General features: G+C 30.4%; 3 protein-coding genes across 3 annotated transcripts; 2 read left to right on the top strand and 1 right to left on the bottom strand.

Moving 5' to 3' along the window:
- Window positions 1-31: 31 nt before the first annotated feature.
- Window positions 32-3,619, top strand: LOC108319284 (photosynthetic NDH subunit of subcomplex B 3, chloroplastic). Its single transcript, XM_017550357.2, has 6 exons — window positions 32-325; window positions 482-595; window positions 2,042-2,095; window positions 2,347-2,409; window positions 2,798-2,860; window positions 3,269-3,619. The coding sequence occupies exons 1-6, from the start codon at window positions 176-178 to the stop codon at window positions 3,302-3,304; spliced, it is 480 nt and encodes a 159-aa protein (XP_017405846.1). The 5' UTR covers window positions 32-175; the 3' UTR covers window positions 3,305-3,619.
- A 6,941-nt stretch (window positions 3,620-10,560) lies between these two features.
- On the top strand, window positions 10,561-17,077 carry LOC108319269 (cyclin-A2-2). Its single transcript, XM_017550344.2, has 12 exons — window positions 10,561-10,946; window positions 11,046-11,283; window positions 12,207-12,465; window positions 13,117-13,253; window positions 13,464-13,553; window positions 14,202-14,335; window positions 15,102-15,177; window positions 15,281-15,357; window positions 16,096-16,129; window positions 16,241-16,390; window positions 16,490-16,624; window positions 16,772-17,077. Exons 2-12 carry the CDS (start codon window positions 11,074-11,076, stop codon window positions 16,862-16,864), a joined length of 1,395 nt encoding a protein of 464 aa, XP_017405833.1. The 5' UTR covers window positions 10,561-10,946; window positions 11,046-11,073; the 3' UTR covers window positions 16,865-17,077.
- A 343-nt stretch (window positions 17,078-17,420) lies between these two features.
- LOC108319303 (serine/threonine protein phosphatase 2A 57 kDa regulatory subunit B' kappa isoform) lies at window positions 17,421-21,200 on the bottom strand. Its single transcript, XM_017550395.2, has 2 exons — window positions 19,418-21,200; window positions 17,421-18,258 (listed from the first exon to the last, which is right to left on the bottom strand). The coding sequence occupies exons 1-2, from the start codon at window positions 20,558-20,560 to the stop codon at window positions 17,926-17,928; spliced, it is 1,476 nt and encodes a 491-aa protein (XP_017405884.1). The 5' UTR covers window positions 20,561-21,200; the 3' UTR covers window positions 17,421-17,925.
- Between the last annotated feature and the right edge of the window lie 5,661 nt (window positions 21,201-26,861).

Genomic DNA, 26,861 nt, shown 5'->3' with positions numbered 1-26,861 from the left:
ATTCATACATATATTCACTTAGCTATGTAGGAAGGAGCGAGTTCTAGAGCGTCACATATAAATACAAAACGGAGCATAAAGTACGAAATCACACACACACAAACACCACCACATTGCCCATTGCACTTTACGTCACAAAACCAGTTTTCGCGAACCATCGATAAAAGAAAACAGAATGGCTTCCATGAATTTATTCACCACCATTTCCCTCGCCCCAGACAGCCGGAATTCCACCGCCTATTTTCCCCGGAGGCGGGCCAACTTCGTCGCTCTGGCCGCCACTTCGCCGGAATCTCCTCCGGAAATAGAGCTCGAGTTCATCGGGGTAACGTTCAACTAATTCCATTTCTACCTAATTTCAATTCAATTACATACATTCGATTTGTCTTCTCACTTTGTTCTTGATAATTTAGCATATGCGAATCGAGTTAATTTGGGTTAGTGAATTTGAAATGAAAAATGTGGAAACGGTTTGTTGCAGCCGAAAGCGGGGAGTGATGGGAAGTATCCGGTGGAAAAAGCAAAAGCGATAAGCGGAGAGAAGCTGTTGAGGAATATCATGACGGATAACAAGATCGAGCTTTACGCCACCTATGTATGTCCTCATACCACATGATTTTCAGTCCACCACAACCACTAACTCCTTTTGCACCACATTTTCAATGGCTATGCACTACTTTTTCTTAGTTATTAGTATATTTAATTACTCTTACTATAGTTATATAATTTATGTTATGGTTTCCATATTTAAAAATATTAAATTAACTTTATGTTATAAGTTTGGTTATTGTTAATTAAGTTTTTATAAAAAGAAAATGTTTTATTTAAGGTTCAAACTATTTCTTATTTTTATTTAAGTTTATGTTCTTTTATTTTGTTATAAAAGAGATAATTTATTATTGTTTTCATCTTTTTATCTTTAATTTACTAATCAGAGGTCTTGTTCTATAACAATCCGATTAAATAATCACCATTGTATATTTATTTGTAAAAGTACTAAAATAATTTGTAAAAGTACTAAAATAAATTATTTTAAAATAAAGAGACAAAGATAAAATTGGTATAACAATCCGATTGAATAATCATCATTATATATACATGTGAAAAAACGTTCTTTAAAGAATGCAAGATGTGTTGTATACCAAAAAAAAAAACGTAGTGTTAATAATCGCGAAGGAAAAATTAGTATTTAGCAAGAAACTTCTTTTATCGTATCAAAAATTTAAAAATTATGTATTGTTCATAATTTTAAGTAATCAAAAGTATATTAAAGTTTGCTAATAAGTATTTTTCAAAAGGACAATTTAGATGTAATATTTTAGTCTTTTTGTTATTCTTTAATTAAAATTTTAGTTACACAGATAATTCTTATAATAAATATTTACAAAGACTACGACTAAAGTAAAATTTTCTGATTAAAAAGTAACAAGAAAAGTATTAAAACAACTAATTTTAAATAGTTGCAGCGCAATTTTTTTATGCTGATAATACCTTTTATCAAACCCTTAATTTATGTAACTAATGGTTATCCTGCCTTTAGTTTTTTCATTATTTTTTATTTTTTTTATTTGAAATGAAGTAAATTTTGTATAAACTGTGTGTTGATTTTTAAGAAATCTACTTTTATTTTAATACTCGTTTAAGATATCTACTCCGTTTTTATAGATTGATAAGTAGTAAGGTGTAGAAAGATTTTCAACTCATTATTAAATGACAACATGGCCTTTAACTAAATTTAGAATATTAAATTAAAATTAAATTTTTTAATAATTATTGTTATAAAAATAGGAAAATGATTTATTAAAAATATACAATCTAATGTTATCAACGCATTTTTGTTATTATTTTTAATAAAAAAATCCTTCACATATAAATTGCTTATCCATTGTTTTTAACAATATCGTTTAAAAAAAAATAAGAAACGTAAATTTAGAACTCAAACTTTATATGAATTAACTCAAATTCAATACAGCAAAAATGATCAAGTACTCATTTAAATAATATTTATGTAGCTGTTAAATTTTAACTTCATGAAGAGCAGGGGAAACTGATGAACTGCGGAGGAGGAGGTAGCTGTGGAACTTGCATCGTAGAGGTAAATAATTTTATTGTTGTCATGATAACATTTTCCTACGTACGTTTCCATTATTAAGCCGATGCTTCAAAATTCAATTATTTCAGAAATCACATCGTGTGTAAATTGTCTGATTATTGATCATTCGATTGAATATTAACTTTCTCTCTGACTTTTTCACTTGACATAATATAGTCAAAGGTTTTTCACAAGGTATATACTATATACTCATTAATCTCTAAATGCAAGTGATATTGATTCTTTTGTTGCAGATTATTGAAGGAAAAGATCTTTTAAATGAAAGAACCAATACGGAACTCAGATATCTCAAGAAGGCATGTTTGCTCTCCCTCTCAAATTCATTACACAAGAACGTTTTGTTCGAGTCATGGTTCAATTTTAACTGGTTAAATCTATAGTTGAATTGAATATAATTAGAAAGAATGAAATAAGCTATTTAAGTTTTAACTGATTGGAAATCTCCTATCCTAAGCCAGTGAAGAAATTTCATATTTTGAGAAAGTGATTTGATATTATGGTCATTGAATTGAATGCACTTCCATCTTATCCAATGGAACAGTGAATTACTGATGATTTATAGCCCCTTTTTTTTATTGTAATTCCAATTTCTTAGAAAGGTCATCTTACTCTTTGAGGTGATATGATGGTAAGTTTTGAATTTTCTGGATCTTCTAATTCTAAGCTTTGGAGCATTTTAAACAGAAACCTGAATCTTGGAGGCTGGCTTGTCAAACTATTGTTGGAAACAAAGAAAACTCTGGCAAGGTATCTTTCAAATTCAAGCTTCACTTTAAATAGCTATCTTTTCTTTTTTCTGTGCTATGATTAGTTGTTCTGTGGATCGAGAGTGGTGTCACTTGAGCACGGCATATACCATGATCATGATCTACTTTTATTGGATATTTTAAGTAAAAAGTTATTTTATTTTATAATAATTTAATCTGATTGGATGTCATATTTCATAAAGTTTCAATATCTGCTATCAAGTTGATCCCAATTCACTACAAGCACCATTAAAAGGCCTATTCCTATATGAAGTCTACAATAGGACCCTCAATGATGAAGACAATTATAGCATGTAGAAAATATGATGTGCTTGTCTACAATACGATTGGTTTCGTTCATGTGCAGTAGATCTGGTGGATTGATATATTTGCTATGATGGCATTTTAGGTTGTTGTTCAAAGGATTCCTCAGCGGAAGAAGTAATAGACCATACCAAGCAGGATTTCCATATGTTCCTCCTCGATTTAACAGGGTCAGAAGCACCAGTACAAACCAGTGATGCCTGCATCATAACTTTATTTAAACTTTTGGTTTGGTTCTTAATGTAAGCTGGCAGATACCTATAATGTATAATTTCCCTTCATGTTTTTTAATGCTTGTCACTTGGTTTCAATTCTTTAGGTTAGTGTACAAACCTTTGGTGTACAATAACATTGTATGCTTTATCCAAAACAACGATCCAATATGCAGAATATGTAATGTTGCAGAAAAGAGAAATAACATTGTATACTTAATCCATGGCATGTCTTATCTAAGTAAGAAGCTCAATTAGATTGCAAATGGCATATGATCTTTGATGTGTAATTCCCAAATGTAATGTATTCTTTTTCTTCACACAAATTGCTGAAGGAATTCCTTTACCGCAGCAGCTTTCTCATGGCTACAGTGAGCTAGATCTTCATCCGAGTAGCGAGCTAAGTATGTTTAGATAATTTCAATTCTTATTTCTCCTCTGCAGGTCTTTTTGCTCAATGAAATTTCAGAATTTGATGGTATTTGAAATTTCCTTTTACAAATCATAGTAGAGAACGCTAAACTAGTCCCTTAAGAGTTCAATTATTCGTGACACAGTAGAAACTCGTGATCCTTGAAAGATTATTCTGCCACTAAATAAATTTGTTATCACTAACAGAGTGAATTGCCTTGAATTTAATTGCAAAAATGGTGCACCGACAAGGCGGGAGTGTGCTAATATGCTTGATAATGCCATTGAATAAGATGACACATCATTGTTTTTATAGTTAGAATAGTGGACACAGACAGATGGTAGACACGGATGGATAAGCAGTAATAATATTTATCAAAGAAACAAACATTATCAAAAAAATTCACAAAAAATAAATCCTATTTCTTATTCGAAAATGATATTAATTTTTCATTATTTGAGATTGGTTGAATTAGTTATAAAATTTGTTATTACTCGTTTATTTTTGGTATTATTAATGTTTTCAACGGATTGGAATTTGATATCCCAAGAAGATTTTCAAGTATGTGGATAATAAGATATTTGTATTTTAATAAATTAAAATCTTTATATAAATGATTTTTTTATTTTTTAAATTACCTTAAATTTGATTTTTACTACTTGTGTGTTGTATATTTTGTTTGCAGGTAATGAAGACTTACTGAAGAAAAAAAAAAGAACGTTTGATGTTTGCATTGTGAATTTGTTTATTAGATAACTTGTTGGATAAACCTCATTAGTCAATGAGTTTAGTAGATCTCTACGTGTAAGAATTTTGTTGACTTTTTAATTAGTTTTTATTCATATTTGGATGAAATGTATTATTTTGTGAGAAAAAGTCATTCAAAGTTATTATTATCAATTATCTATTCTTATCTTTAAATTACAATCTTGATTACTGTATTTTATTTCTGTCATATCTCCTTTCACATTTTTGTTGAATTTGTAAAATACTATTTGTTTTTCCCAATATGTAATAAGACATTCATCAAATTCTTCTCTATTAGTTTATCCAAAATTAACTTTTTTTAAAATAGGCATAAACTAATTTAATTTGTGAAAAGAATATTTATTTTTATATCATAAGCTTTTGTGAAACATTTCCTTGATAGTGTTAAGTGGAGTATAAAGGAGACAATAGTAAATAGTGATAACACATGGTCAAAGTAGAGACTTCTACTAAATGGTATCCAACAACATTGTTATTTATTTTTCTTTGTGTCTTTGCCAAACTTTGAAACTTGGTTTCTCTTCAATTACAATCTTCTTCTTTCTTTTTCAACATCTTCAAAAGACTTGCCACAAGCACAAAACGTGTCACATCATTCTCAATCACTAATTTTCCATTCATTATGGAAAGTGTTAATATATATAACATTTTTAAAAAAAATTGTTGCATAGAATAAAATACTAAATTTAGATGGTTATATGGTACCTTTGAATAATAAACTTTTTTTAGTGTAGATGGAATTTGAGTTTAATTAATTGTCAAACTAATATAAACAATCGTAAGCTTCACTTTTTTGCAACTTTTTTTAAAACCTAAATCGTAATAAAATTAGATACTTTAATGGGTTGTGTATAAAATACTAAAGTTTCAATTTTTATTTTTTTTAAGTTATGGATTTCCTATCCAAAGTTCATTTTTTTAAGCAATTTGTATAGTTATTATTTAGTAATGACATCTCATGCATATAAAGATTGAATGTCGGTGCCATTTTAAGACCACAAGTGATATAAGATACTTAAATAGTAATACTTTTAATAAGATTATAACGAAATCTAACAACTTTTTTTGAAAACGAGATCTAAATTTTATAGTGTTTAGAAATATGAAAAAGACGTCAAATCCTATTTGAATTTAGGGATTGAATTATTGAAGAGAAAGTGCAACATTCACATGACATGGTAAGTGAAAAGAAGGGAAAGTGTAGTCTTTTCTTTGGAAAGATAGTTGTAGTGTTGTAGAGGGTATAGTTGAAACTCCCAAATTTGATGGTTGGTTTTGAAATTTAAATGTTGAGTGTAGAAAGAGAGAAATAAAAGATCCAAAATTGGTTGTACTCAACAACCATAGAGAGCCAAAAAAGTGGGTACCCTCAAATTCTTGGGCTTTTGTTGTGTAGGGATATGCATTTGTACCTTTTCTCTAAAACACACACAACCTGCCAATGATTTCCTTTGCACATAGGGAATCATGTATCTTATAGGGGACCTTAGCATTTCAATGCTTCAAATTACCTTTTTGTGTATGTATATGTATCATGTGCTTAAATGTGTATAAAAAAGTGTATTTTTTTTTTAATTTTCATTCATTTTGAAGTACACCATTTTTTTTCCTCCAAGTAGTTTGGATAGGTTTTACATATGGACAAAGGTGGTTTAGATAGAACTTGAAACATAAAAAGAAGTGTACATTTCAAAATTGGGGAGATGAAACAATAATTAAGATTTAAAAAAAAAGATTAAACTTAAGAGATTTGAGAAAAATAGAAGGAGAGTTCATACTTATTATTAACAATTTTTTTTTGTTGATTAGTGATAGATTTGTACTATGAATAAATATTTTAAGAGGAAAAGAAGTTAAATAAAAAATTATTTACAAAAGATTAATTGATCTTACATCTAATTGATATGAAATTTTTAATATATTTCAAACACTAAAATATTAATAGTCTATTAAAAAATGATTACTAAAGAAAAATAATATTAATGAAATATTAACTTAATTTATATATATAAGAGATTAACACTATTTCTAATCTTAAAATTTTACAAAAATAAATTTGAGTTTTATTTTTTATAATGTTCAATTTTTCCATATTTAATTAATGTGAACATAAATTTATATTTTGATTTTTTATCAGAAATATATATCAAGAATATGAGATAAAATAATTATAAATAATTTAACAATAGGTAACACAATAGATTTATCAAATCTCATTATTTTAAATTCTAATACAATACTAGTAAATAAATTTGAGTTTAACTTATTTTCAGCAACCGATTTATAAGATGAACATTGCTCCAGCTAATCTGAAATTGACCTTATCTGATATTTGCAACCGTTATCGATAAAAAAGTCTTGTGAAATAAATTGGTATAATGAAGTGATGATTAAGATGTAATTAGAGTGTTAAGATATAATTAAAGAAAAAGGAGAGAAGTTAATGATAAGGAGGAGATGGCCCTGAAGTTGAGGGGATGGTGGACAATAAGCATATGAGATTGTTTATGGTTGGAGGGTTGAGAAATGCATATAGGACATAAGGGGAGCGGGGAATGAAGGAGACTCCTACAGTGCTGTGGGTCATATTATCATATACTTCTCTTATTTTTCCAACAATTTTAAACTAAATCTATTGCTGCACAGTTGGGGTAGTTGAATCCACCCTTTTTCCAATCTCCTTCTCACTACTTTCACACTTCAATAATTGCACGACCCAACATTTAATACCCAAATCTCAATTACATTACTTTAACTCTCACAACTAAATACTAAAAACTCCTTTAATACATTTTTCTCCTTATATTCAATCTCATTTTTTTTTAATTTCTTTTCTTATTTTAGTATCATTTTATTTAATTGATGTGGTCCTTTTATTAAATTGGTGAACATTCTTTCAAAAATTATCCAGTATAAATTTTTTAGACCAATTTATAATATATAAGTGAGTGCAAATCTCATATTACAAGCCGGTTTTGTACGGGTTGAGTTAGATTTAAAGTTCATTTCTTAACATGGTATCAGAATCATGGTTAGAGTATATCCTAACGATATTTGTTGTTTGCTGGACATATTGTTTCATCCCCTATTAGGCCGCTATCGGACCATCCATTAATGTCTAGTCTTACTCTCGAGATGATGTTTATACATCGGTGTGAGAAGATGTGTTGAAAATGTTTTGCAAGATTGAATTAGATTTAAATTTTACTTCTTAACACTACGACAAATAATTTTTTAAAAGAGAGAATATTTCAAATATGTGGAGATTAACATTAATATAATATTTATAAAAGATAATTTATTTCTGATGGTAAGTTAATGTATTAGTTATTGATGCAACTGGGGTTAATTTACGGGGAAGTGAGTTTTGAAATTTTTAAGCTAAGAATAGTACTTAGTAAGTGAGTTTTGAATTCAGATCTCACCCACTTCTAATTAGTCAATGGTTTTGAGATTGGTCAATAAAACTTACTTTGTTTGTTTAGAAGGAGAAGATAGTTTTGCACACACGCAACAACACTTGAATAAATTGTCATTATAAAAGATAGTAGTTAAACCATTCCCTTCACTATCAAAAAAATCTGCACTTGCTTCACATCTCACTTGATGTGTTGATTTGACCATTTCTTATTAGACTTCAAAATTCCAGCTTATTATTTTACCACAATTGCTGCTTCTTCAAGTTTACTAAAAGGTGGTCATTATAAAATTATCTATGGTTAGTATAAAACCACAATGTTTGATTTTGTACATTAAAATGAATTTAAAATTTTATTTACTGGATTTGATAGAATTTATATATTTTTTTAATTTTCTTTATCTTTCTACTTTGTTTCTAAGATATATCTACTTATTGTGATATTTTAGAATATACTAGTTTTCTTAATATATTTATTGAATTTAATATATTTTAAAGTACACTGTATAACAATATCAATAATTTCCTAGAGTTTAGATTTTGAATCCATAAACTTCCTTACTATAAGAATATATTTTCTATTATAAAATTAATGTCAAATATATTTATAATTTTTAAACTTAGATGTGAATTTGAAGTTCATCTCTTATTAAACTTTGATATATTTTATTGTTACATTTTTTTTTACAAATAAATAAATATAATTATCTTAATATAATATTATTTATTTATTTTTAAATATTAAGTAATAATTTATACTGATATTTAAATATTAAGTAATAATTTATACTGATATTTAAATTAGAAAATGTTAAATATATAGTTAGATTAAATAAATTTAATATAGTTAGATTAAATATTATTTTTATTAATTTTAAAATTTAAAAACTATATGTATTAAAGGTACATAAATAAATTTTAATTTTACATCAAAATTTAAGAACTATAAGTATATTTAATCTTGAAATTATTATTGAAGCATATTATAATAATTAAAAATAATATAAAATTTAAAATTTGATATTTAAAATAAAACTCAAGACTATAAAATAGAAAAGTAAGTTTCTATTAAAAAATATATCTTTCACAAATAAATAACTTATACATTAATCACATTAAATATCTTATAATATCGTTATATTAAAATAAAAATTCAAAAATATCTTAACAGTGACATATGCATTAAATCCAAAAAGATTAAATTAAGACTTATATAGAGATAAAGCTTTAATGATTTTTTTTGTAACTTACTTCCTTGGTTACTATTATATATTTTAATAAAAAACACGGTAAATTAAAAAAAAACAGTTATTTTCTAGTTTACTGATTTGTTATCTCCAATTTAAGTACATGCACTTGAGTTTTAGTTAATATAATAATTCATTCCTTAAATATTTAAACAATTACAACTATATTTGAGTTAATCTCATTAATTTTTTTTTCTTCTGCAGTATAAATAATTTACTTTCCTTATTCACATATTCAATTGACAAAAATGGATATAAATAAACAAAATGTATCATGTTGCCTAATGGGTATTCAATTTGAGAACAAGGAAAATAATCTAAAAATTGGACATTTTATTTATTTTGTCAAATTTGTTCAAATTAATACATTTTCATTCATTTTCTAAAAGTGGAAATACATTATTAATACGACCAAAAAAGTTACATAATTAGCATGTTTTATAAGGAAAGACAATATCTATGTCATGAATAAAGTGACAAAGACTGGTACTTTTTTATAAGAAAATATTTTTGTAATGTACATAAAAAGAGGAAACCTTTTTTTTTTTAAAATCTTAATCATCAATTCAATTGAATTTCTCAACTTATACCATATATATAACACGACTAAAATTCTTACCGATGAAAAATTCTCCCCATACTATAATGTAAAAAGAAAAGGAAAAAAATGTGATTAAAAGAATAAGATAAATTTTAAGTATAATTTTTTAAATGAAAATTTTATGACTATTATAAAGCTAAACCTACTTACATGAATAGAACAAATTCTAAATAACCTAAGTAAACTTCTAAAATTAAATATTATGACAAAAAAAATATCAAAAAAACTCTATGGAAGACTATAATATAATTTTGTTTAAAAATTATTGAAAAATAATAATAAATCAATAAATTAACAAATATTAGTTATTATTGAGAAAAAAAAAATCAATCAAGTTGTATATATTTTTTAGGAATATCACTTAATAAAATTATAAAAAAAAATATTTTCCTCATTAACACATTAAAAAAAAACTCTCCCATACATCATTATAAAAACATTTAATGGAGGAATCAACACAAAACTCTGATTTTTAATGGAAGAAAAACTCTTAATAAAAAATGTATTTGAATAATTTTAAATTTTAAATATTTATAAATTTATAAATGATCAATATAATAACAAAATCATAAGATACATTTTATTTATATCATATCTCATTTATTTCTATGTAAACTTTATAATATATATTAGAATTTTCATTTATATGTTTTTTTATTTTAGTCAATGTGGTACTTGGAAGACACTCTAGAAAATCTAATTAAATGATACTGTAGGTCTTAAGAGTTTGCAGAGTTTGTGACTCCCGCTCTCACTGACGCTCTGCTTTTATTACTACTCTAATGTTATTATCTCCCTCTCTCACTCTCTTTTCAATTTCCTGCTTTCTCTCTCACTCTCTCCATCTTTCAATCTCATGAGAGAGTAAGCATACCTTCCAACTCTGTAACAAACTTCTTCCAGAACCTTCTTTCACTCTTCTCCATTCCACCACTGTTTCTCACTATTCTCATGCACAGATCTAACCACCATTGCCATCGCTGCGTCTCTTTGTTACAATTTAACCTATCATTTCAAATTCCACGCAATTTTCACTCGCATATAGAATCATCACACTCCGCCGCCTAAATTTCTAGTAATAGATTAGAGCTAGGCTTTTCACCAGGTTTACCAACATCTGTTGTTCTGTTTCTTTTTTTTTTGTTTAAATTATTGGCTTATTTTGATGTTTGTTACGGTGATTTGATTGTGGTTGATTTTTCAGACTGGTGTTGATCTTCGAGGCATGAAAGATGGATAGAGAGAATGCTGTAATCGGTGTGAGAGACAGTGTTCGAGTGACGCGAGCAATGGCGAGAGCTTTGAGAGAGGTCTCTGCCTCTTCAAGACCATGCTTTAAGAAACAGCGAAGAGTGGAAAAGAGCAGCAGAGCAGCGCTGACAGATGTAACCAATGAATACAGAAAACCGCAGCTCAATAAGTGCGCTGTGCCCAGTTTTCAGGTATACTGAATTGTGGTTTTGGAGTTGCAATTTTGTTTTGTGTGGTCACAGTTGAGGCGGCATACACCCTAAAAGCCTTGGCATTGTTCGCAGTCCCTGATCGTATATTTAAAACCTATGATCCACTGTTTTTTTTTATCCTAATTCACATGGACTTTTACAATCGTGCAAAGTCATCCATTGCAACATAAATTCAAATCACATGAACTCTGAAGCGTGCATAATTGGCAGCATTAAAACCACAGCTGGGCCCAACTGCCACTCTTTTTTTTTTAAAATAAATAAATAAAGACTCAAAGTTTGATTTTTCTACTCTTATCTCTTGGTGGGTGAGTGAATGGATAATGTGAGATATTTTAAAGGGCACGGGAAGCATCTGGTGAAGCGGAAAACTATACCTGTCTTAAAACAAATAAATACCTATCCAACTTTATAAAGAAAAGGTGCAAGTAAGTGGAATAACTATGTGATTATTTTCTGCATTCACCCATGGTCTAATGCTTTTGAGTTTTATCCTTGTCGAAAATAGTCATTGGAATATTTATTAGAAATATTCTATTTACTTCTGACGAGGTCAGATTAGTTTGAAGTGAACCCTTCAGATATTTGTGGACTGTATTCATGGACCTAAAGAATATAATAATTTCATACCACAATACTTGTAACCACAATGGTTGCGGTTGAAACTGCCATTTTTATAACTATTGATTGTGCACAAGATAGTTTTGAATTTGTAATGCTCCAGTTCTTCTATTTGAAACTATTAATTGTGCATGTGATAGTTTTGAAATTGTAATGTTCCAACACTTTGATTCTTATAAAAACAAATAGCTCAGCGGGGATTGTATGAATTTAAGAATCACTAGATTATAAAAAAATAAACTCTTGGGAAGGTTAATTTTGAGTTGCCTGACACTATATAGACAAGAGGAGGTTATAAGAAGCGAAACACAATGGGAACTTCCAATGTCTCCGTACAAGTTTGGTCAACTCAAGATGTTAGAGCAAAGTCAGCAAAAGATTTATCAACAATATCGATGGTACAGTCACATGAACCTGTTGGTGCTGAAAGGCTGGAAGACAGAGAGCTAGTGCCACCTTCTATGTCTGTCATAGATGGTCCCCAGCTTTCAATGCAGGACTCTATGCAGTCTGATGAACTCCTTAGCTCTCCGAACAAAGGTTTTTTTCTATAATTTCCTGTCACTGCTTGTATGCATTTCTGCTGCATTAGACTATAGTTAACTGATTTATGAGATAATGATTGTAAAATTGACATTTATAATGGTACTTGTCTTGTTGGAATGAGGTAACTGTTTCTTGTAACAGTTTCTAGACTTTTCTTCTGTATGTCTTCATTTTTAATTGTTACTCTCATCTATAACTTTTTTTGCAATCTACTAAAGTATCATCTTAAATATTCCACCATATCTATTATTACCTAGAAGCACTGAATGCTATCTGATTACAGGCCTTAATAGAGAAGCTATTTATCACTTTACCTGACGGCTATTTATGTATTTTATGCTTATAATATGGATTTAATTTGAATATAAATGGCATTCACTCATAGACTGTCATGCATGGCTATATTGTTGACTATTGTAACAACTACTTTAAGCGTCATACCTAGTGTATTTTTTAATTGGTTGACATCGTAAAAATTTTATACACAGACACCATAAAAAAATTAAACTCTATAGAAGGAACTTCAAGTTCTGAAGAGTTACAATTTATGTGATTGCCCTCATTAAAATTTTTATAAGATAACATGCAAGTTAGCTTTCCATAAATTCCTGATTTCATTAATTGTAAGTTGATTGGATTATGCAGATATTGATATGATTTCAGAGAAACTAAAGCATTCGGATGGTTTGGGCATTGTGGACATTGATTCAGTTGAGTTAAAGGATCCTCAAGTTTGGAGTTCATATGCCCCTGATATATACAATAATATATGTGTCAGAGAGGTTAGTGTGTAGACATGCCTTTGGATTGTTTCTCCTAGTTTGGTGGTGACATTGTAAATAGCTTCTCTTTATCATCTCTGTTTTTCTTCTATTTCACCAGTGACCGCCGCGGCTTATATTCTTAACAATATAGAGTATATGGAACTTCGGAAAAACTGGATAAGTTTCACTGTAAAAAATTGATAATAAATTTTGGTTAAATATTTCCAGTTTGAAAGGAGACTAACCAATTACATGGGCGAGCTGCAGAAAGACATCACTCCAAGCATGCGCGCAATTCTGATTGATTGGCTTGTGGAGGTTAGTCTAGTAGCACTTTTTAAATATTTACTACTTGAAAACTTTAGCTCTTTTCTCTTGTTGTCACTTGTTGCAAATTTCTGTTTGTGTTGCTCAACTGCCTGAATGTAATGTTTGGTCTTTGTATAATTTTGACGGTTGAACTTCTTTAATTGTGCCTCTAGTTTATTGCAGAGAAGCTTTTAAAATAATCAAACAGTACCAACCCATGTTTTTTTCCTTCACAGTTAAACTTTTCAACACTCTTCAACCGTGTTAGTTTTTCAGTTAACCTCAAATTTATAACCCAAGTTTCCTTTTCGTATACATGTAATAGTTTTATAACCTGGTGTTACATTTCTGCACTCAACTTCAATGTCATCTCAAGCATTATCAATTTATCACCGTGCCTTTGGCAATTATGAACATAAAAAAATTGCTAATGCATTCTCATGGGAATCTTTCAATGGAAACAGTTGAATATACAGAGAAGAGCTGAAATTTTATATCTTATTAATTATCCGTGATAAAGGCACATTAGATATAAATTAAAAATATATATATATATATATATATATATATATATATTTAAATGCTGTTAGCTGAGTTGCGTGAATCTTTGGCTGCTGAATGGGTTATAGCTGAAGCTTTGTTATATCCTCTTTTCAGGTTTCTGAGGAATATAAGCTAGTTCCAGATACTCTTTACCTTACTGTGAATCTCATTGATCGGTTTCTTTCTCAAAGTTTGATTCAGAAACAAGGACTACAGTTGCTGGGTGTTACTTGCATGCTGATTGCATCGTAAGTACAATACTTTATAAATGTCCAGTTGGACCTGATTAAGTAATATGAAAGTGCTACGTGCTCTTATTTAATCTTTTTTATGCTTCGCTGAACTAGGAACTATTAATACTGAGACACTTTATAATGAGTTTGGCTTCGCAATATACTTTACATCCTCAATTCAGTGTGACGATGAGTTGATGATTATTACTTATTTGTATATCTTTGAATTTTATTTGTTTTTTCATTAACAGGTTTCACATGGTCTAAATTTTATTCTTGTTATTCTCTGATAATGTTAACAAGGTTGTATGTAAATTGTGGTTGGATTTTCGTTAATAAATCTGCAAATCACAGCGAATGTGTAAGGTGTGCTTGTGCTGGGATTGAGTCCTACAATGAAAATATAGAATTATAGTGAGGTATATAGAGCCTTGCCTTGAGTCCCAATTGGAAAGGTAGAACTCTAGAGTGCGGTTTATTATGTATTTGGGCTCTAAGAAAAAAAATCGATATTTGGTATGTGATTCTCGCTGGGATTATAATCATTTTGGAAAGAGGTGCCATTTGTCTTGCTTTACTTTGCTATTTTTACATTGCAGTGGAGAGTTTGAATGTAGTAAAATTACTGTATTATAATTTATTCTAGACGATGTTGATCTTGAATGCTGTTGATGAATCTGACTGGGACAACCGATAATATAAGATATGATCTCAAATTTTTCGGAAGTTATGAGGAAATTCTAAATTGCTTGTCGTGTTCTTTTTTTCATGGCTTTTCAAGAAAGTATGAAGAGATTTGTGCTCCTCGAGTGGAAGAATTTTGCTTCATCACAGATAATACGTACTCAAAAGCAGAGGTATAAATAACACTTGGTAGTATTTTTGTGACCTTCGTCTTTTCAATTTGTATTAATTACGGCTGATAGTGACATAAAACACCTAATCGTTGGCACTTGATAGGTATTGAAAATGGAGAGTGAGGTTCTAAATCTGTTGCATTTTCAATTATCTGTTCCCACCAGTAAAACATTTCTCAGGTGCGTATTATATGTGCAATTCCGATCAAATGCTCACTAAGCATATCTCAAGAGCCGATGTCATGATGCATGCATTTAGCAGATGATATAGTATGGGTTTTCTTTTCACGTTTCTCACTTTTCTAGCTATGTTGCATGTCAATTATACTCTCACGTTAGTAATTGAATGGACTCGAACACACTAATACTTGTGGTTGAAGAGTTTAGAGAAAATATATGGGAAGTTAGAAATGTGAAGATAAGCTTTGGAAGTACATGATATTGTTAAATAGAAATAAAACAGTAGTCAAGCTTAATGGGAAATTTTAATGCAAGGTGATGAGTTCTAATAAAAACACCCTTGATGTATGTAACAAAAATTTGGGTAGTAAAAGCCAACGAGGATGAACTCGATGGTAGAATTGAAAATGTTGCTTGGATGAACATATGTACTAAACAAGATATGGTAAAGAATGAAACATTATAAAGTTGGGTTAGCATTGAAGAGGTATATCTTGTGGAGGATGACTCAATCACAATAGCAAACGGAGACAAAAATATATGAAAAATCATTAAGAAACACTTTACAGGAGATAAATAATTTGTCTATAAATATGATTTATAATAGAACATGAAGTCATTTGATTCACATAGCCGACCCCGCGCCATGGAGGTGGCTTAGTTATTATTGTTGTGTACTTGCGTTGTTTGTCATTTAGTTAAAGTTTAACTGCCATGATCATCTTGTCTGGCTTTCAGGAGGTTCATCCTAGCAGCACAATATTCTTTTAAGGTACCGTAGACTGCAGTTGCAATTAAACATCCACAATTTAACTTTTTATTATGCTTAAAAGAAGGGTAACAAACAAAACCCATTGTGTTGTGAATTTTCCATGTTATACAGGTTTCTTACGTTGAAGTGGAATTTCTGGCAAATTATTTAGCAGAACTCACTCTTGTTGAATACAGCTTCTCGCAGTTTCGACCATCCATGATAGCTGCGTCTGCTGTTTTACTAGCCAGATGGACCCTCAACCAGTCAGAATATCCATGGGTCTGTACTTTAATATGACTATTTGATGTTGCAAATTTACCTTATTGTTTGGATGTAAATAAATCTAAATTAAAGACTCACCTTGGCATCTACTTTCAGAATTCAACTATGGAACACTATACGAATTACAAAGTGTCAGAACTTAAAACTACTGTCCTTGCACTGGCAGATTTGCAACTTAATACCAAAGGCTGTCCTCTGAATGCTATACGTGAAAAATATAAACAGCAGAAGGTAGATATACGAAGGCAAAAGATGAACTTGTCACGTTCTTTACATTTATTTGTTTTACTTTCTTTTAACCCACTCCTTCTGATTAAAAAACAAGTGAGTATTAGCCCAATGAAGATCCTGACAGTGAATCTTGCTTTCCTTTGACAGTTCATGAATGTGGCAAATTTGTCTCCAAAACCAGTGCAGACACTTTTTGAGACTAAGTATAAAGTTGTAAATGATGGCATCTGCGAAGACTAAATATTGACTTTTGGAATTTCATATGTGTATTACCTTTGGTTGTAATTATTTGTTTGATCATCTAATTCCCAATTGCAGTCTGATTGATAGCTGTAACTTGTAGGAAGGTACCCAACTCTGGTACTTGCATATTGTTATTGTACTGAAAAATTGTTACATCAGGATACAATTAAAACAGAGAATCATAGTTAGAGGCATCAATTTTAAACTTCATTTTCAGGCAACAAGCTTTGTAAGTACTTCATTATCAGGCAACAAGCTTTGCAATTGCTTCATGCGTAGTTTTGTTTGTCTTTGCAAGTGTTTCATGCGTAGTTTTGTGTCTTTGCAAGTGCTTCATGCGTAGTTTTGTGTCGTACCAACCGTCTGCCGTAACAAAAATTGTCTAAAACTGGTTTACGTTTATTTTACACGACAGAATCCTTTTTGAAAGTGCATCAAAATCTTACTAAAGATATAAGATCAGACTCACTAAATCTTATTAGATCATTTATGTTCTTTAAACAATTACGAAAATATTTTTCTAATTAAGGATATAATAAATTTATTATCTAAATTGGATAATAAAATTTTGCTTAATTGAATAGTACTCGGGACTGTTCTGGTGAAAGTAACCATCCATCAATTTGCATTTTCAAAAAGAAAATTACAGAATCCAAGGACGGAACTGTTCAATTTTTGTTATTATAACTAGCTAATACTTAATCTCGGGTGTGCTTGTTGGCCATGATAGTTAATACAGGAGAGCTTGAGTCCTTGATTTGGGATCAAGACTTGTGCCTGGTGACTGTAATGTAAAGTACAAGCACGACATACACAGAAGCTTCTGGAAATAAAGTTACACAGAAAATGAGTTAATTCACTGCATGGTCCTCGTCATGTACCACAGTCCCAATGAAAACCCTCTCACTTCTTCATCTGGTACCAGAAGCATCATAGAACATAGGATTCAAAAACAAAATGCTAATCCCAATACCAGCTATTCCACATTTCTTATAGTTTTCCACCATAACATGAGACAAGTGAAAAGAGGATTGAGAATGTGCAGTATGCAATACAAGTCAGGACACTAACACTGCAGTATTTCCAGTAACAGGCCTGAGACTGGCGGCATGCTCTAGTTGTTTCCATGCCTCCTTCCGCTTCTCTGCTGCAGAGGTCAAGATTGTTTCTTCCTCCTTAAAGTGATTATGACAATAAATGAAGAGCTTTTCATCCATCTCCAAGAACATCTTTCTAATATTGTGAGTTAGGTTGACAACTGCCGGGTTCCAATGGCCTTGAACATTCCTATCTAAAGCTGGAAAGACGATGGGCAGGATCACTTGCCGGTTATGTGCAATCAAGTTGACAATGTGATCATTGTTCCATAAGAAAAGGGCCCTTTCAGCTACCTGCAACAATCAATGTTCGATAGACACAGAAAAATGTATCATTCAGCAATTAACAAGCTGGTTAATGGCAACAAGCGCCAAAAAAGTTACAAGTTCATTAAGGAACAAAAATAGCTTCATTTCCTCAGGGGTTTAAAAAAACAAAGGAATTTATGGAAAATATAACGCCCAGTACAGACAAGAGTGTTGTTTATCCTCAATCCCATGAACGTTTGAGGTCCAACTAGAAATTTCAAACTAACTATGGATGACAACACAAATTGCTTTCATATCTTCCTTAGCCACAAACTTGTCCAAACAAGATCTCTGTTTTATCTTTTAACACCAAAGTAAAACCCATTTAGACTATCTCCCTATTAATCTTTTATGCTTACACTCCCGATCCACAGTGAACATTTGTTAAAACATAAAATAAATGTGCACAAATAAACATAAATCTTGTGAGATGAAGCAAACTCCAAGTTGTTCCATCATCGAGTACAGTTCCTCTTTTAAAAATCAATAAAAAGACACATGACCTAGTGTCTCAGAAAAATCTAAGTTTAAACTTCCAATACGACCATCTAAGTTATTACTACTATAACATAATTCCACATCCGTAGCTGAGCTACCAGCTTACATCACATTCACAAACAACTGTTTTCTCAAAATCTTAAGCACGTGAAAACCTTTGTTGGGTAGACAACGTTGAAACTAAATACAGCTATTTAACTGGAATACCATTTACAGTACCATTAATATTTAATTAAATGTCATTAAATCTTACACAGAATTTGCTTCATAAAGAGGGTATTAGGACACAAATTCTACGGAAGCATTTTATTCAAATATGGAAAAAGAAGGAAGAAGTCCAAGAAAAAGTAAAAGAACTAATCCGACCACATTGCATGACAAATATGCTTGAGCTTTTCAAGCATTTGTCTACATTTCCATACTCAAAATATATTACAAAATAAGAAAGATATTAAAGTCTGTAAGAAAGATTGTACTGTACGTTAATAGAAATAAAAGCTGCCAGAACCAGTAAGTGAAAGAAAAAATATAGAAGCACGCAAAAGATGCAACAAGGATATATTTCTTTTAAGTTAAAAATTAACACAAAACTAGAAATGTGCAAATAATGAGGATTTACCAAATGAATTCAGTACAACAATTTTACCTGAAAGTGTAAGCTGTTTATGCAGCATCCAATCCGCCAAAACAAAGGAACCATGATCCTCTGGAACTCTACCATGTTAATTACTTCCAAAATTTCTTCCAGTTCACCCAGAAAGATCACCTCTTTCTGACTATTTGTTGCTGGCCAATATTTCAACAAGCCCCTTATGACAATGCTCGCTAACTTGGGCTCCTTTTCTATAAACTGCATAACACAGTAGGACAATTGCTGAAAGTAGACCGCAATTGATTTCGGCTTGTGCAAGGGGACCAAAACTCTCCACAAGAAGATTTTATGTTCCTCTTTCAAGGGTAAAGCAAACCCAGTAATCACACTCCCAAAAATTTCCAACAACTCACCAATCCCACTGTGCTTCTCAGTCTCAAACACAAACCGATAAAATATGTTGTTAATAGATTTCCGAATATAGGGTCTATGCACCATGAACTTCCCATAAATCCTATGCAGAATTGCCTTCAAGCAATCCCTTTCCCTAGGATCCTCCGAATCAAACAACTCAAGCAATCTGGCAATAAACGAATGATCAATATACTTTTTCGCCACCTTCGCATCGAGGCACGAAGAAGAGATAAACTTGAGCAGCAATTCATACACAAGTTGCAAATGTGGCCATGCAGGATCAAACATAGGTTCATCATCATCATTTTCACCACCACATGTCCTATAATTAGGAGGGAAAACTCTAAACAAATTGAAAGCGCACATTCTACACAAAGCAAGAATAGCAGGTTCACTAAACTTCATTGTCCCACAAGCCACAAAATCAACAAGCTCAACCAAAGTCTTTCTTTTCACATCTTTATCTGCAACGCTCTTACTAGGGTCACTGAAATCAAACGTTACACAACAAAGGCTCAACTTGCTCACGAACAGGTTCATCTTCTCAGCATTAGCAACATCCTTAAACGGCACCAAAGGTTCAAATCCGGACACCATGCTCGCCGGAAACACCGCCGATGACGAAGCTCGCTTCGCAGCGGTGGAACTGCCGCCATGTGGTCTTTGGCTTTTACCGGCAACGCGTGGCGAATCGGCTGAAAGCCCGGAGTCACCCCAAGACGACTCGTCCGAGTCGGGTTTCAACGACTTCCGAGGAAGCTTGCTGAGGATTTGCTTGAGCATTGCGACTCAGAAGCTGAAATCAACTGTTTACGAACCTATCAGACGAAAATCGAACCCATGAAGGAAGAATCGGAACCAGACGAACTGGAGAGTGCTGATTAATCAAAAGTTTTGAAAAGGGAAAGCAGAAACCCTAGATCTCGATCACAGGAAAATCCGAGCAATGGGGTGTGTCCCGTGAAATTGAGATCCGCAGTTGAAACGGGTTTGCGGAAATTTTCGATTTTGCATTACACATTGATGGAAAAACCAAATCTTAAAGGTTGGGGTTTGTTGGGAAAGAAGAACATCAACCAAAAGATGAGCCAGTAGAGAAAGAGAAAAGGTGAAACGTCGATAACAAAAAGAAGTGAAAGATAATAAAAATAACACTAATGAGAAGTTTAGCTTTGAACCAAAGAATCTCACATTCTCTGAACACAATTGCTTCAACTTTTGTTGGAATGCAGAGAGAGAAAGAGAAAAGAAAGATGAGGTTGATTGTGAGAAAGGTGATAGCTTATTAGGGTAAGCAAGATAGTGAGTGTGGTTGCAGTGACAATGGAAGCTATGCGGAGATTTTGAGTCACTGAGAGAAATCACTGTGAGCTGTTTCTAGATTCCTATTGTTACTGATCTATCTTGTGAAACTCAGGAAAACAACGGGAAAGGGGAATAGTAAAATAAACACGGTGGCAGTATTATTATTATTATTATTATTATTATTATTATCCCATACAAACCAACCTCACAATTTAACTATATTTATTTTATTTTTTTAATTTAAAATTTTAATACATATGTTACATTATTAAAATGGATTGTTTTTTAAGAGATTTTAAAATATTATTTTTCAATGAGTGAAATAGAATGAGCTTATATGTTTCTTTTAGTTGTAATAAATTTATAAAAGTTACTTTTGGTATATTTAATTTCTAGTTTTGAAAATTATTTTATATAGTAAAATTTTAAGAAAATTTTAGAAGTTAAAAAATAGTATCCGTGGAGAGCAGAAAAATATTTAATAAAACAAAATGTTTTGCTTTTTGTTTTTTAAATTTTACTATATTTGTTTGAAATAAAGTATATAGATAATAAAAATGAAATAAAATATGATAATAAAAATAATTATTTTAATGTTAAAAACTTTTATTTAAAAGTGAATACCACAGTTATTCTTTATGTATAAAAAATAAAAGTCAACTATCAAATATATATATATATATATATATATATATATATATATATATATATATATATATATATATATATATATATATAAATATAACATTGTTTGAGTTAAGTACATAAAATAAGAAGTGGTATTATTTCTTTCATTAATAATTTGTTTATTTTATTATTTATTATTTTAATTATTTATTGTATTAAAAAATAAAAATTGATGATCACCATCGATGACTTATCACAAGTGATTATAAATATTAAATATTAAATATTAATACAATTGATATTATATTTCCAGTTTTCTTTTTCTTTTTTTCTCATCTCACTTCTTTTAATTTTTTACCTTTTTCTTTTAAAATTAAATGACACAAACCATTATCATTTATTGAAATATTTCTTGTTAAGAATTTATAGCCAACATTATCCTTTTTATCATTTTTTAAAAATCTTTATAAACATTATATGTTTAAATATATTTTTATAAGCAATATTATCTTTTTTATTATTTATTTGAATACTTTAGTCAAATTAATACTTCTTATTATTTGTTTAAATATTTTCTCAAATCTTTACGAGCAATAGTAACCTTTTATCATTTATCTAAATATCTTTTAAGTTGTTATTACTATATTATCTTTTTCATAATTTATCCAAATATTTTTCTAAGTCTTTGTAATCAATACTACAAAATGTGTCTAATTCAATATCAAAGACTACATTAAGAAAAAGGATCTTAGAACCTTGAAAAATAGTTATATTTGAGAAAATATATATTTTTTAGAAAAATATGTATAGTGTTACAGTAACATTACAGTAAAATGTTATAATAAAATACATTTTATAGTAAATATGTACGATGTTATAATGAAAATATCTCGTGAAACATGTGTTGTTACAGTAACAATGTAGTACAGTTACAGTGCTACTACAGTAAAATGTAGTACAATTATAGTAATCCTACTTCAACTATAAATACGGCTGAATAAATGAAGTTTTTCATCGTTGGAATGAAAGTTGTGAAGAGATAGTAAGAATTTAGTAACAAATATTATTTGTGTAAATATTTTCTCAAATCTTTACCAGTAATAGTAACCTTTTATCATTTATCTAAATATCTTTTAATTTCTGATGTATTATATTATCTTTTTCATAATTTATCCAAATTTGTTTTAAGTCTTTATAATCAATACTACAAAATGTGTCTCATTCAATACCAAAGACTACATTAAGAAAAAGGATCTTAGAACCTTGAAAAATAGTTATATTTGAAAAAAGATGTATAGTGTTTAAGGTATTTTAGTCAAGTCCTCACAGATTTGCTTTTGGTATCACTCCAAAGGCCTCTTACCAATTGAGGTATTTTATGTGTATATAAACTCATGTCCATCTCTTATTTTATCTGATGTGGGACTTTGTTTGTACCCAACATATGATGTGTCTCTCTTTCCTGAATTAAATGTTTTGAATGTTGATAAGCGTTATACAGTCTAGCATGTTCAAAACATTTTATCATTTGTCATTTCATTAATAAATGCATCGTTTGGTAAGACAAATAACATGTATATTCATCAGATGATATAAACATAAGATGTTTTATCAAAGGCTAAAGCGTTTAATGGTCCTTCATTAGACGAAATTTTCTCTAGAAAGCTTTGCTTGATATAACACTACATTGAATGAAAAATTTCTTTCAACCTTAGTGTTATATAAGAGATAAACTTTTGTTTCCATAAGAAGCTAGCTTGTTTTGTTCATAGTTTATTGAGAGATTTCAATGAGAGATACTTTCTTTTAGATGGTTTATGTTTTTCTAGTTCATTTAAACAATTTGGTTTAGAAAACATTATTTATACTCTTAGCATTAGACGTTGTAAAATGCTTTTTCATTAGACGCTATTAGTTTAACCAACTTTTCGTATGTAGCAATATTTTGTTTAATGTTTTTTGTTAAACTTCAAAATCTGAATTGCTTAAATTATCTATTCTCTAAACAATTTTATCTTAATAAATAATATTTTTAGTCTTTATATTTATAATAATAATTTAAAATATTTTTTACTTGATATGATTTTTATATTTTTAGTCTTATAATAATAATTTATCCTATCACATTAAGTAAAAGATAAATAAAGAAAAAAAAATGATAAATCATCCTTACCAATAATAACGTAAACACGCATATGTGTATACATATTTTTAAATATTTACAAATTATTTAAATTTTTAAAATAGTAATTAAAAGAGTAAAATGAAAAAGAAATAAAAAATTATATAATTATAGATATAACTATAGATAAGATAAATTTTAGTTATTGAAATAAAAAATATTATAAGTAATATTGTATAAATAATTGTTTTGACTATAAGTAATTATTTAAATTTGAAAAAGTAGTTATTAAAATGATAAATAAGTAAATAATTATTTTGTAATAATAGTTATTTGAATTCAAAAAATAATTACATAAAATTGAAAACTAGTTTTTTATTAATTATCATTTAAATTTAAAAATAATAATTAAGAAAGGTGAAATTGAAAAAACAAAAATGAAGAACACGTGTATCTCTTTATGTATAGTTATAGATAAGAATTTAATAGGCTATTAAATCTAAAATTTATAAAGTTTTTATTAAAATTTTAGGTAGAAGTTGAAAAATTCTTATTTAGCTTTTAATGTATATTGTCAGAATCATTTAAAACGCATCCAAAATCTCTCTAAACGAATGTCAGGTGTCAAGTGAAGAGGATTCAGAAATCAGACAGTGGAAGACAGGTGTTGGCAGATGAGAGGACGCTCGTTTTGACGTGGGAAGGAAAACTTGATTTTCAGAAATTCACGTCACACTCTCTACATGCACCCTTCTTCCAGATTCTGAAAAATATCATTTTCTCGTCCTTCTCACTACATCTCCTTCATCTTCTCTCTAAGAAATCTCACCCTTTCTCTTCTCCGATCTCCATTTAGACATCGTAGAAGCACTTCCGGCGTCAAGAGCTTCCAGATAAACCGTTCGGTTTGTGAAGCTGGGTTGTTGAAAAGTTGTCGAGCGTTGAGGGTAGAAGAACTGGTAGTGGTGAACTGCATTCTTCCTCTGTGAACGTCCGGTCACGCTAGATGTAAGGGAAGCTTATCCAATTTAATTTGTATGTTGCTGTATTGCATGAACGTTCGTTGATTTGATGATTTAAAATGAAATATGATTGTGCTATGTTCTGATGTATGAAGTATGTGAAATTTCTATGATATGGATGTATGAAATATTGTAGATAAATGTTGAGAAGTTGAATTGAGATAAATGATTTCTAAGTATGAAATTCCCCTATGAAAGTGTACGTTCGTCACTAAACGGTCCTTGACCGTTCGGTTTTTCTAGTGAACTTGGTTGGAATTGGATTCTTTCCTTTGGGAAGAATCCTAGTTGAGGACGAGCGTCTTCGTTTCGAAATACTGTGCATGAGCGTTCGGCCAAACATAGTTGTTTCTTGGTATTCGGTTATAAACTTAAGTATATATATATATATATATGTATGTATGTATATATATATGTATTTGTATATTTTTGTTTGTTCTTAAACACTACTCCAAATGGTATCTTATTATATTTATCAAGCCTTCTACTATAAGTTTAGTTGTGCTCGGTCTTACACAAAGCGCTCGTACTGAGTAGTGTTCGGTCCTACATCAAGCGCTCGTACTGAGTAGTGTTCGGTCCTACACCAAGCGCTCGTACTGAGTAGTGCTCGGTCTTACACCAAGCGCTCATTCTCTTTTCTTTTATAATCTATCTTGATGAAAATAGCGTTCGTCCAGCTTCAATAGAGTTTTCTCTCTACCGTACTCGGTCATTGACTGACATTCGGTTTTCTTGATTTCTAAATTCAAATAAGCTAAGTATTTATAAGTGTACGGTTTCAGCATGTGAATTCTTCTAAGTATTATTCTTTGAAGTATCCGTATTCATTGGTTTCGGCCTAGAGTCTTAGCACTTGGAATGACCTTTGCGGTGTTCGGTTGAAGCTCTCAAGAGTCAGTTCATTTAATTGGCTCACTTTGTAAGTAACGTTCGTTCTAGTCGTTCTTGTGATATATGATTGTACTCGGTTTCTTTCTCAACCCGATAATAACCCCCTCGGTCTTAATCTGTTCTGGAACTGGAGACCTCTCGGTCTCGTTCCAAGTGTTCGTTCTCATTCTGAGTTAGGATTGAACGTTCGGTATTTGGTGTCCTTAATAATCTTTGTATGAAGGTGAAATTGAGATGATTAATAATGAAAGATGAAGAGAATATGATATGGATGAATTTTTTTGGATTATGGACGAGCGTTCCGGGGAGGAATGACTCATGAATGTATATTGGAATTGGTAAAGTATGAATGTGGGCATGCTAAGCTGGCGGTTCATCCTGATATTCCGTGATTACTCGTCCTCACGTAGAGGAGGATAAGTCATGTGTGGGAACGACAGGAGGTCCTAGTCCTTATGGTTAATTTGGACAGATAGGACTAACCTCGGGTGGCAGCTGTTGAGGGTATCCCAGTTACTACATCACCCGAGTGCACGAACGTCGTAGCTACGCAGATTTCATACAGTCCAGACAGTCAGTCTAGTATTAGGCTTTGCATGAACGAATGATGAATTATCTTGTTTGGTTGATTGTGTAAAATATATGTTTATACATGAATTAAATTACATAAGCTTACCCTATGTTTCCTGTCTTGTCTGTTTTGTACGTTCGGTTGTCCTTCTGTTGCAATGATCATCCATGTGGATGTGAGCAGAAGGAGACGAGCTGCTGGAAGAGACACTGGAAGAAGAAAACTTAGTAGAGGTTGAAGTTAAAACCGAACAGTAGAACCGTTCGGTCAGTAGTTTAGTTTGATAGTGAGGTGGTCGTTCGATCACCTTTTTCCTTTGTTTTGTATGACCGTCCGGTGTTGGTTTTTGTAAACTGTTCGGTTAGAATTGCTTATCTTGTACAATTTAAGTTTGTAGTTCTTTCTGTAAGGCCGTTCGGCCAGAAGCGTACGTTCTCTTTTAATGTAAGACTGAGCTGTAATATTATTAAATATGATTATTCTATTATATAGTTTTAAACTGTATTTTTGGGATGTTATATATATATAACCCAAAAAGAAGTA

This window comes from Vigna angularis, chromosome 7 (genome assembly GCF_016808095.1).
Source record: "Vigna angularis cultivar LongXiaoDou No.4 chromosome 7, ASM1680809v1, whole genome shotgun sequence".
In the NCBI taxonomy this organism is placed as follows: Eukaryota; Viridiplantae; Streptophyta; class Magnoliopsida; order Fabales; family Fabaceae; genus Vigna; species Vigna angularis.
This window is presented reverse-complemented; position numbering and strand designations above follow the sequence as displayed.